This window comes from Carassius carassius, chromosome 6, assembly GCF_963082965.1.
Source record: "Carassius carassius chromosome 6, fCarCar2.1, whole genome shotgun sequence".
In the NCBI taxonomy this organism is placed as follows: Eukaryota; Metazoa; Chordata; class Actinopteri; order Cypriniformes; family Cyprinidae; genus Carassius; species Carassius carassius.
Window position 1 is genome coordinate 33,276,085 of NC_081760.1, and position 13,586 is coordinate 33,289,670.

The 13,586-nt window shown below is 37.3% G+C and overlaps 1 protein-coding gene across 1 annotated transcript in view; it reads left to right on the top strand.

Annotated features, from left to right (window-relative positions):
• Positions 1-13,586, top strand: part of LOC132142691 (VPS10 domain-containing receptor SorCS3-like) — a 218,024-nt gene that overhangs the window by 106,955 nt on the left and 97,483 nt on the right. The window contains exon 3 of the mRNA XM_059552752.1: positions 7,111-7,210. Coding sequence (XP_059408735.1) covers positions 7,111-7,210 — 100 coding nt within the window. The remainder of the gene's footprint in view (positions 1-7,110; positions 7,211-13,586) is intronic.

Genomic DNA, 13,586 nt, shown 5'->3' on the forward strand with positions numbered 1-13,586 from the left:
GCATAGTTCTCATCAGTCGGAAATACAGATAAACACTTTCATTTGTTGTATTTTTGATCCTGAAAGAAAACAGAACAACAAAAGAGCGAATCATACCACCGTCTGAGGTTGTGCTTCAAGTCGAACGCACCCATTTTTAAATCGTTCACAGCTGAGCATCGCAAGAGGCGGATCTGTGCCAGAGCACACATGTGAATGAGCTGCACAAAGTCATTTTCAGATGCAATTAAAAAAAAAAACAACAACCCTGGATAGCCTAGATTAGGCCCATATTCACAAATGTGTTAGCTATGGAATGAAAAATGTGATATTCCGATTGTCAAATACATGCAAGTGGAAGTGTATTGTTGTTTAAACACCTTTATAACGATTGCGTTAGTTGAGCTGTATGTGTTTCCCCTGTGTCCGACCCGACCCACACCCGTATCCGACACAGTTGGATATTTTTCACCCGTTTCAGCCAAATTTGCGGGTCACCCGTGCAGGACTCTAATATACAGTATAATACCATAATAGCCAAATACATATTTTAGAAATTTACTGGGTAAAATTGAGGCAAAAGAAACTCTGTCAATTGCTGCAAACAACACACACTTTCAGTTTAAGCAAAAAAATATTATTTTATTATTATTTTTAATGCTGTGTCCTAAGACACTACAACAAAAATGATAATAGTACATTTACCATCAAATCTGTAATGTAGTTTGTGTTTTATGCTGAAATGTCAATATAATTTCTCCGGAATCTGAATTAGAAATTATGGTCCAAACTATGATCATTATAAACATTAGAAATGCTTCTTCATTAATGCAAATGTATACATAGCATTGTAGTGCAGTCATTGAATTATTTAAAAAATTCGTCCATACTCTGGCTTCCATCAATATTTTAGCTAAATTTTAGCTAAGTCTCTCTCCACCCATTCATTTATTTATTTTTGCTTTTCCTGCACTAGTTCTGTTAACCATGAGCAGGCTTGATGATGCACTGAAGCTCAACTGGTGCACTGCACATCACTGATATCAATTAGTTATTTATAGAAAAGAGACAAATCTAATTTCCTCTCCCTTTTGCCTTTTTAGACGCAGGTAATACATGATTTTAAAAAACATTTGCATATCCTTTCTCATCAATTAACACATCAGAGGGATGTTGGGCAGCTCTGGATTTCATGGTGTTTTCACAGACTTAGGGCCTAGGTTTCCGTGCATGAAAAAAAATCTAGCAAAATGCACTTATATGTGTTATATGAGTTATACATATTAGTAAGGAATTGATTAAAGCAACATTTAACGTTTTCAATTCCATTATTCTGTTTATTGTGAATTAATTTGTGGTGAGGTGGGGGTTTGTTTTTGTTCGCTGCGTTCATTGTTTTTGCCATCCCTGGGGCCTGGTGCATGTCTCCATATTGTTCTGCTTTACTGCCTCGCCATCTGGCTTCTCTTCACAGACAATTCCTAACGTGATACCTGGCCATCAGTCCTCTCATTTTCATGTTCTCTCTATGTCTTTGTCCCCCTCTACCGCGTATTTCCTCCATTCACTGAAGTTTGTGTTTAGTTGAGTTTCATGTTGTCGTGCAGCTCTGGATTCAGGGACTAAACCCATTTTCACAGAAACAAAGATGGCACATGGTCAAATGCAGAAAATCACAACTTGGCATTGGGTGTCTCCACATTATAGAACACAAACAGGTTTTTCTGTCCATATTTCTCAGATGTGCCTTAGGTGCTTTCCAATCTTTAAAATGAAAATGGAAGACAAGGTACAGTGATACCATATGAGACGCAAAATGTGCCTTCCATCCATTGCCTGTGCTTCACTAAATTCTGCCCGCCCCTGTGGCTTTTTGTGTAAAACATTCACACGTGCCACCGCAGAACAAAGTCTCTTTTTATTTTCCAACCTTAAATTCTCTCTGGGATTTGATGCAGTCCGTGGCATTCATTTCTCTCCTGGAAAGGACCATGCTGTGTTTTTAGTCTGTGGTAATCTTCTTCCTGCTTCTGGCATATTCTTTTATTTATTTATTTATTTATTAATATTTTTTTTCAAGTCTCTGACTTGTTTTTTGATGTCCGGTTATTCTTAATGGTTTTCTAAAGTCCCGAACACAATTCTCTAAACTCGTGAGCAGGTGTATAAACATAATTATACCAGCTATCTCGACAGAGCTCTTCAGGTGGGAAATAAATAATTGAATAACATGACAAACCACATCTTTTTTAACTGGGTGCAAGAAAAAACATTATAAGAACAGATGCTAAACTGTAATTGCGGAGCGTTTTCTCTAGCAGGATTGAGTTGATCCCTGTTGATTTCGGCTGGAATATCTTGTCACTAGGGTATAAAGAATGATGTACAAGTGCAGGAAACCGTCACACCACTTAAAGCAGGTTACGCTTAACGGCTCACACCTTCATAATTCAACTCCTGTATCGTCTGACATCATAAAAATAATGATATCCCTAACATGAACATTATGAACATTATTCTTTTAAAATGTCATGATATTATATGAGCCACCTCAGTCTTCTTAAATTAGAGGCTTCTGATAAGATGAGATACTATGAGCTAATTTCCTGCTGTGGTATATGGAAGTGATACTGTGCTTCTTTTTCTTTCTTTCTTTCTTTCTTTCTTTCTTTCTTTCTTTCTTTCTTTCTTTCTTTCTTTCTTTCTTTCTTTCAAATGAATCCACTTTTTTTAGTGCCAAAATTGACCAGAAATTGATTTTCCATTTCTAGCCTACAATATGTAGCCTAGTGCACAATGCTTATTTATTTTGAAGGTGACGAAGGAAGCAACAGAAGCACTAGTGCTGCTAGTGCTCCTGCTGTTGAACAAGAGGGGGTGGACAGTTCAGCTTTTGAGTCAGAGCAGGAACCTTCAGGTAAAGTTTAAGCTTTAAGCAAAACTAAACATGCTGGCTATACTCTTAGAAAAATATGTGCTTTTATGATTTATAAGGTCAGTAGTAGGACTGTGATCATTGGGACATACAATTGATGGCTGGATAATTAATATAGATAATTGAAAGTGCTTATTTCATATTGCAGAGAAACTCAATGTGCAGAGTGGGGGGGGGGGGGGGGGGGGTTCAGGGAAAGATGATAGAGACAGTGAATGCCTTGATACTTCTTGATACTTCATTTGATTATTTTGCTCGTCCACAGTCTAAGGATTTTGATTTATATTTATATTTATACTCTATGTTTTTTGTTAACTTCTCACTTCACCTTTCCCTTATGGGAATATCTAGGAGAAGTGGCAGTCTCTTTACTGTGAATAATCCTTGTGCCTTTATTTTTTTCCACTCCAGAATAAAACAGTGTATAGGGAAGGTTGCATAGCAATTTTATCTGTAATCCATTACTGCCCTATTGGGGTGGGGACCCGTTCCTGGGAAGAGGCTAAATGGAATTGAACGATGGAAAAAGGGAATCCTCCATGGTGCCTTACATTTGATTGCCTCTGTTTTGAAGGGGTGTGTGGGATGTGCCTCTGTCGGTGTTTCTGAGACTATCACTTTGGTTTGGAGTCAGTGATGGTGTTGAAAACACTATGGTCTTTGCACTATTGCTGTTAACAGCAAGCTAACGTGATGGAGAAGTATTAGAGCGTCGGGGAGGATTGTGTTGATTAACAGATCATTTCTCCTACTAAATTATTCAGACTTGAAGAGCTGGGCCTTTTCACTTGCTTTTGCTTTGGTTATATTTTACATGCAAGTCATCAATAGAGCATACATTATTTACTACAATATGTGTTGGCCCTCAAAGAAATTTGAATGTTTTTCTTGCGGGGCTGTCATGTATGATATTTTTCAACTTTAACTTGTAGTAAGTGTTTGTTTAAAGTAGTTAAAAAAAAGCATTTGTACATGACATATTAGAGGCCAAATTCAGACACATGTGTAAATTTGTATGTGTGTATATATATATATATATATATAATCATAATATAGATATTTGTATATGTACATATACAAATTTTAATTTGGGGATTTTATATATTATAAACTATAGGTATTATTCAAATCCAGATTATGTATGTGAAAATGATATATCGCCTTATATACTGGTAGCACAAAAGTTGTCAGTTATTCTGAAAGAATAGGGCCTGTATGTTATTAAACAATTCAACTTTTGTGTTTCTCGGAAGAAAGTCACAGTTGTGGTTTGGAGTGGACATGCAAGTGAGTAAATGATGACAGAATTGATATTTTTGAGTGAGCGTTTCTTTTAAGGCTTAAATAGCAAATATACGTGTTGTTTTTGGCGGCCTGATGATGAAAACTGATGCCATTTAGTCTATTGAAAATTGTATTTTAGTCTCTTTTTAGTAATGCCATTCTGTTTAACTGGGTCAATATAGTAAAAGTATCTAGTAGTATAGACGAAACCAAAATTTTCTTTTAGCCCAACTCATTTAAAACAAGGTTAGCTTATTATATTATTGTTACCTTATAGACTCAAGTATACATCCAGACACGGACTCTCTGATTTGAATTTACAACATTTATTTTACCAACCAAACATGTAAGAAGTACACACATATCAATTTAAATAAAAACAATAAATAAAATAAAATAAACAAAAAATCTGCTAATTTTTCTCCCAAAGACGAACCCCGGCTGGCCGGCCATCGGTCCCTTTTTCTGTGTCAAGGCTGATTTTTACTCTACACGTCTGCAAGTTCGCTTGGGTGAGCGTGGAAAATATGAGATCATTACGGTGTTGCTGGAAGTTCGCCTTGAGTGCGCGTGAACTTATTTCGCATGGCGAATTTTCCGCATAGTTCCACATCCGAACATGCACGAGTTCAGGGTGATTCTAGCCGAACATGCCTGTCTGTGACGCCGTTTGTGTGAAACAGAAGCAGTTTAATGTGAAGTTAAAACTCCATCAGGTGTTTTTGGAAAAAAATAATAATGTTTGTATAGTTTGTCCAAGGCTTCTCATTTGAAGTACGTTTTATTTTTATTGTAAAAAATAGAATAAGAATTCATTTAGATATTAATTATACACTATTTGCTTACAGTTCTCTTGTGTTTGATGCGAAATACAGCCAATAGTTTAAGACTGTTTTAAGTTTGTACTTAAAGAAATTACTAATTCATCAACTCATTCATCACAAGACTTGTACTGGCAAATGACTTCTTCCCACCGGCGATTCCTGATGTTTTTAGAGGACAATTATTCCTCATCACTCCCCTGTCGTTTCAAAGAATAGTACAACGGCGAACATGACAAGTATAAAAGCCTTGTCCGTTTGGGAAGGTGCGCTTGCAGTCAGAGGAGCCAGGTGAAAGTATAAATCCTGCTTTACTTTGTTGTCATCTTCTAAATAATGCAGCGAGTAGGGCTTGAGGAAGTGACGTTGCCTGCATCTGCACAGTGCGACCTGATGCAGCCCTTGAAGTGAGATACAGGAAACAGAAATACTGCAAAATAATAATAACGCGACTAAATGAGACAAAATAGCGTTAACATTTTGTTTCTCTCGTTTTGGTCAACGAAAATGACAATACATTTTAAAATAGTTTTTATTTTGTAAACCACATTTAGTCTCGTTTTTATTCGTCAATAATATTGCATTATACATTTAATTATAGTCATCGTCACATGACCAGCATTTACGTTGCATCTCTTCTCGTTTTTGTTGCGTAATAAAGCTTTGTTTACGACGATATTTAGTCATAATTTTTGTTGAAGAAAGCAATACTACATGTGCATGTAATAGTAAATAACATTATCCTCCCACAAAGAGGCTGAATAAAAGAGAGAAATAGGTGAACATGACATGCGCCACAGGCTTATTTTACTCAGCTGAAATAGGCAATGCTTAGGAGAAAAAGAGAGATGGAAGCAAAAATAGAGATGGCAGGAATAGCAAGACAGAGTAGGCAAGATAAAACAAAGGGTTGGAGGGGAGAGTGAGTTGAAGAAAAGGAAATCGCAAAGTGATGTGGGTCCTTCAAAAACTCTCCATTAAGCTCTCATCACATAAAAAGCTCAGGTACAGGAAATTGATTTTGTAGAGTTGACAGAAGAACTGTGGGTCTCTTTCCTGAGTTTTTATTTATTTATTTGTTTGTTTATTTATTTATTTTTTTGTATTTATTTTATTCAGATGATTAGGTTTGGTTTGGTTTTTGTTTTAGAGATGCCCCAAACCCCGCCCCCTATATTGCAATTTAAAAATTACAAGCAGCTTGTTTATTTTATATAGTATAAACATAAAGACATCTGTATGTGTTTACAAGAGCATTATGGAACTTTGATCTCTTTATCGCCATCTGTGGTTGAAAGATAAAATTGTAAGTTGATTACTGGATATATCCTGCTAATGCTGCCAATAACTATATTTAAAATACAGGTAAAACGCCTGTAAAAAATCAATATGAAAAATTTATTTCAGTTAATACAGTAGATATGTGCCCTGTTTTTGTGTTAATTTATTGGGAGTGTTTTGTTTTGTTGCAAGGAAGCGTATTAAAAAAATCTCTCAGCACCTCTGTGTGTATTAGCAGCTCTTGCTAAAGAGCGTTCCTTGTACTTAAATACTTTCATACTTCTTACATCAGTTAGAAATGTAGGTAGAGTTCATTCAATCTCTTATCTTTGTTAGGAACATGTCATTGCCGTCTACACTGCAAGACTGTAAATATCATTACCCTTTCTAAACAAATCAGTGTACTCTCTGGATCAGTTGTCACTGTTACTGTATGCCCAGGGGTTGCAGGATGATGTTAGATTTGCTATCTGTAGAACAAGGCAGAATTGCTCAGCATATGCTCAGCAGATTGTATTTGTCTCAGGGAGCTTTTCTGCTCATCGCTGGGGATCAGGGAAATATAAATAGCCAGAAAAATAAAAAAAAAATACTGTGAAACATTCTTATGAATTTAATTTGCTGAAATCTGTTCAATCATTTGAGTTCGGCTGAGGTCTGCAAATTCCAATCCAGATTAATTTTGCTGGGGAATGTACTCATTTCGTCCAGGTCATGAATGGAGCATGTATATTCACACACATGCACACACAGACAAGAAACAAAATGCATTCTGAATACCATATTAATAAATATTACTTCTATTTGCAGATCAACCGATTATGGCAGCACTTATGAGAGGCTGAATGATAAAGTGGGAGTCAAGACGGTTTTGAGTTACCTCTATGTCTGCCCTACCAACAAGAGAAAGGTAAGATGCCTACAGCCTCTTATTCTCGGTTTTCTTTCCTTTAAGCCACTCCATGTTCCCCTAGTTCAAATAAAGCCAGTTATTTTGAACTATTTCTTTATTTTTCTGCTTTACAGCAGGCTATAAAAGGGTACTAAAAGGCATTAAAGTAGTGTCAAACCTGAATTTATTATATTATATTATATTATATTATATTATATTATATTATATTATATTATATTATATTATATTATATTGTATTATATTATATTATATTATATTATATTATATTATATTATATTATATTATATTATATTATATTATATTATATTATAGTAATGTAGTTTTCTGTTTTATTTATTTATATAAATTGTATTACCAAGTATTGTCCAAAATAATGATGTCCAATTTCTTTGTTAATTTGATAATAACGCACATATTGCTCTCACATATTGCTGCATTTATTTGATCAAAATACTGTACAATCAGATTACATTTTAAAATAACTGCTATCTATTGCATATTTATGAAGCTGAATTTTCAGAAGCCGTTAGTCTAATCTTTAGTACCAATCTTTCAGGATTCTTCGAATAGAAAGTTCTTTGAATATCCCAAAATAACCACAGCATCATACTACTCCTTCAAGCAACTTTCTTCCCCGACTGTTCATTGGTCCCATTAGTACAATTTCCCATCAGAGCAGATGCATGGTCACCTTTGAAAAGCTCTAAATTATGGATGCTTATTTTAACCGGTTAACCATTAACCGACCGTGAGAGTTTTGACCGATTAATACAATCAGTTAAACAGTTTAAAAAGTAATTTAATTATTTATTTATTAACTTACAGTAATTTATATAAAAATACATATATTTAAAAAGGTTGGCTGCACAGTGTAAAATACGCTACGTGTATAATTTTATTTAATTTTTTTAGACATAGGCCTAATGCTGACGCAAAAGGTTTACAAACATTATAATAAACACTATAAACATAGCTAGGCTGTTTTAGTTCCTCTCACTCCACAACAAAGCCTTTCAATTAACAGTATTTAGGAAAGAACAAGAATTAAAACTATAAGAAGCTATAGCAATAAACGGCAAGCCAAAACGAACTAATTTAGGCTAAAACCAAACTGAAACCAACACTGGGTCTCTGATTTAACACAAAATCAAATGTTTTCCGAATTCACAATGTATTTGAATGCCAACTTATTATTTATTATGTAGCCTAATGAACAGGCAAAGCTGTGTGCGCACATGTTGTGCCGGTGCAATCACTTAAATTTCTTGAAACTACTCCTTATAGTCATAATAATCAGAATGAGATAATCTTCTGAGTTAATCAGAATTGTAAAAGTTTGCCTTTATTTGTTTACACTCACAATAAAAACAAATCTTTGTGCTTTTGTAAAATAGGCCTAAAGAAAAATAGAATGCCGATTTATGCCGTCTGGTTTTGTTTTGAGCAGTACAAAAATGAACCGAAACTCTGCATACTAGGCTACTTGTTGCACAGTTTTTCTCAAATGTTCTTAATTTATTAAGTACAGATATATTTCAAGTATTGGTCTATTTATTAATCATCACACACCTGCGGTGCTCCTGCGATATATATATATTATATATACTGTTTATATATATATATATATATATATATATATATATAACAGAAGCACTACAGGTGTGTGATGTGATGTGATATGATGACCATGTAAATCCTCATGTTCTGTTTTTTTTTTTTTTTTTTTTTTTTTTTTGTGCATGTAAAATGAATCCCCTGGAAAATTTTTTTAGTATTTTTAACAGGTCACAGACTCTTATTCTTTCTAATGTAATTCCATTCTAATTTAAAATAATCTTGTTGGTTAACATTTAATAATTGGTTAAGGAGTGTCGGTTAGGAAAAATAACTGAAATGGACCTCCCTACTCTAGATGTTTTTTACCGCTGCTTTTGTAAACTGTAAGGTCACAATGGAGACGTTTAGTGCACAACGCGCATCATCTGAAGATATTGTTGTTCTATAGCTACTCTACTGGATTAATGTGTTGGCTTCTTTCACTGACTATGTGGGCAAACACAGTCCCATCCAGGAGAAAAGGACTGACTCTGGCAGATCCCATGGCTATTTTCAAATAGGGCTAAGTTTAGGCCTAACCTTTAGCACAACACTTTTCCATTTGAGAGATGGGCATGACATTTCCACAGCTCTGCCTGAGCTCTTAAATGGGAGCTTGCCAATAATCCAAAGTGCTTTGCGTGCAGCTCTTTTAGCACTCTCAACAGAGACGAGATTACACGCTGATGCGAAGATCGCCGACAAATGAGCCTGTTTATATTTCCACCACTCTATTTGTTATAAAACGCAGCTGATCAACCATGACATGATTAATTTGAGACTGTGTGTCCTTTTTCTGCTGTTTACAATGCTCGCCCGATGCTGACGCCAATCTCATTCAGTGGCGGGAGGCTACGTGTGGGCTGTTAACTGTGTGTTGCATGTAGATTAGCTTGCGGGATGCTAGACTTCTGGGTGCCGGTAGATAACATCCCTCAACCCTATTGATTGTGCGTCGCAACTCTCCTCACTCCTTTATTCAGCTGAGAAACATTTGTTCACATTTGTCATGTTCTGGTGGCTTGAAAACTTAATTATCTGCTAATGCTTAATCAGTAACTGTCTGACCTCAGATTTGCGGTATTCCCTGCTTTACAGCCCAGTCATGACCTATAGGCCACATTTACACCTGGTATTAACACGGACAGCTCTAAATTTGAGTGTAAATGGGGTCTGTTTTGTGATGTGGCTCATTCTGTTGCATCCAAACAACATCATAAATGATTAGCAGTGATGCAAGCCAGTCTGTGTGTTATTTTAGCACATCCGTAGACTGTTTTGTCTGTTAAGGTGAAAATTAAAATGTGTCTAAAAGCTATGAATGACTAATGAATAGTCAGAAGGTTACAGCTCTATAGAACGTGCCATAAAAGTGGCAAACATTTGCATTTTTTTAACTTTCTAACTTGTTCATTACAGTCAATCCAATATCCACAAATTAGATCAGTAAAGGGTGAAGATCTCCACCCCTTAATTTAATATCCAGGGTAAAATGGGAATTGCTAGCACAAGCATGTAACTCTTATCTCTATAAAATGTTTTCCATGACTGTAGGAATGGTACTTCAATTAAGAAATTTTTTGTCCATTGTTAGATGTTAGTTTAATGATGCTATGGCATGACATGACATATGTAAAATTATGTAAGCCAAGATTTTAAAAAAGAGCTTTAAAAAAATATTATGTATAAGCTAACATTTTGTCACACCAGGGGCTTAGCCATCATTTCAGAAGTGACAGAAATGTCAAATACAATAATTTTATGTATTATTATAAATGTTATTTTTATTATTTTTACAAGAAATTATTTTCTTATCTGTTACTTTTGAATTTGCTATAAGAACATTACATAAACTGCTGTCTAAATAACTGTCTATGCAATAAATACGCAGCATTTGACTGCACAGGTAATGTGGTCTGTAAGATGCCAAGAGCCACTAAAAAAATACTTAACTTTAGCATTACTGGCTACGAGTACTAAGGAAAGATCACACATCAGCTGCATCAGAGATGAATGGAGCGCAAGCACAATCCTGTGACAGTCACAGGATGTTAGCGGAGCGCGTGAAGGAGAGATGCGATGCATGAACTCTGTTCAAGGTCTCCATTAATTCGTGCTTGTAGTCATTTAATATGTATATATTTTGAAAGCACTGAATCGCTATATAAATTGCAGTTTATTTGATTTTAGCATTTTAAATCGATTACTGTCTGAAATCAGCGATTCATGATTCAAAAATCATGTTTCAAGATCGATGCATGTGCATCGTCAGAATTGTAATTGATGCATTGATAAAATTAGTGAATCGTTACACCCCTAATATATATATATATATATATATATATATATATATATATATATATATATATATATATATATATATATATATATATATATATATGTGACGAGTGGGGCGGGGCCGAGGGACATAGGAACGAGGAGCGAGGCCGGTGGAGTGATTGGAGATGAACTACACCTGTTCCACCGGTCTCGAGTCCCACGGAGGAGATGGAAGGATATAAAACTGGAGCGACGACAGTGAAGGACGAGAGAGGACCAGGCCTGGGCTTTAGTTTATGTTTGCTTTTTATTTGTGCGCATCAGTCGTCCGTGAGGGGCTGATGCGCTGTTTTGTGTTTATTTTTGATTATTACAGTTTAATTTGATTGTCCGCCGGTTCCTGCCTCCTTCTTCCCAATGATTATGGAGTTTTTATTATTACAGTGGTGCCGAAACCCGGGAGAAAGAGGGACGCGCTGCTGAAGATCCCTCGCTGCTGTGGTGAATCCGCGGTGCCATCGAGCTGGCGAGAAAGTGTGCCGACATGGACGCTCGAGGCGGTGGGCTGGAGTGAGTTGCCGGGGACGGGCGAGCTCGCTGCCGGCCGCCTGTGATGTGGAGGGGCGGCTGCTGTCCGTGAGGGAGCGGAGGAGTCGGCGCCGTTCGCCAGGTGGTCGGAGCCTGCTGCCATCCGCCGGGAACGGAGAGGAGCAGGGAACGGGGGACTCCTGCCGACTGCCCAAAACCGGAGGAGCCGTCGCCGTCCACTGGGCGGCGGAGGAGTGTCGTGCCGTCCGCCGAGGGCCGTCCAGTGCCACCGCCAGGCACCGCGGAGGAGATCGCCCAGCTGGTGGAGGGCCGATCAGCAGTGCGTCTGGGAACCGGAATTTTTTTTTCTCTCTCTCCCCTCTCTCGTCTCTGTCGTTCCTCCTTCCATCTCCCTTTCTCTCGCCTCGTCTGTCCTACCCCCAGGTTCCCGCAGGTCCCCGTGAGCGGTCCCCCCCGGAGGGAGGGGGGAGGGGGTAGAGCGCAGTCTCGAGGGTACCCCCCCGGCCTGCGAGGGGCGATGGGGGTATGTGACGAGTGGGGCGGGGCCGAGAGACGTGGGAACGAGGAGCGAGGCCGGTGGAGTGATTGGAGATGAACTACACCTGTTCAAACCACCGGTCTCGAGTCCCACGGAAGAGATGGAAGGATATAAACCTGGAGCGACGACAGTGAAGGACGAGAGAGGACCAGGCCTGGGCTTTAGTTTATGTTTGCTTTTTATTTTTGCGCATCAGTCGTCCGTGAGGGGCTGACGCGCTGTTTTGTGTTTATTTTTGATTATCAAAGTTTCATTTGATTGTCCGCCGGTTCCCGCCTCCTTCTTCCCAATGATTATGGAGTTTTTATTATTACTATATATATATATATATATATATATATATATATATATACACACACACACAGTGTACGGCTTTGTTGATAAACACCACTTTTGGTTTCTTTCTTTTTAGTGTTAAGTTTCAGAAATGTGCAAATTATTTCAATAAAACTTCAACAAGGGTCTCAAAGTGAAAAATCATTTCCCTTTGATAACAAATGCTGTTACCCAACGCACTATTAAAGAAAATGATTATGCCTAAAAATCTATGAATTGCATCTGACAAGCCCAAAGACACCAGCAGACACAAGGGGACTCTTTCCATCTTCTTATAGCGATAATGAACAGTAAAAATTGGGAAAGCCCAGGCCAACAAAATCCTGGCTGCGTTTTGCTGGCTGTTTATTGGTGCTTAATGAAAAACAATTTATCTAAATCACCGCCCCGGAGGATTCATGGTTAAAGCTTGTGGAGAGAGGGGTGGGATTTTTGTCAGTGAAAAATGCACCACTGTTTTTCCAATTCAAATCCAGTTTAGGGAAGAAAACAGCCATTTACATTTAGGGCGGATGCAGGCGAGAATAAAAGCCAGAAGATAGAGGTGAGGTGGTTTCAAGCTTATGTTTGCTTACTAAATATTCTCATGTCTAGATGTCAACCATAACTGTGCACACTTAAATTAATATGCCCTGGAATGCTTTAGAGCCTATTTGGTTTCATTGAAAGATCGAAGACACATCAACATATTTTTTCAAGCGTTAAAAATCCATAATGAAAATGTGTGCAACTGTTCTTAGCACTGTAATAATCCTCAAATGACAGAACACAGTGCCTGGCTTTCAGGTGCGAGCCCATTTAACGAGCAGGCAGACATACTTCCCCTTTAATTATCACTGAGATCAGATGCAACCGCCCAGTCAAACATGAGCATAAAAAGAAACACTTTCCATAATGCAACGCATTCAGTACCAGAATAGTTTTGCATTTGTGTTTTAATTAGCATCCACAGATTTTCCTCTGTGAATACATATAACCAGAACCAATTTAAGAGGAGCTTGGAAGCTAAGCCCAAGTCAGTGCTAATGTGGAACTACAGTAGTTAGCTCACGCTCATTATTATTCCATTTAGAA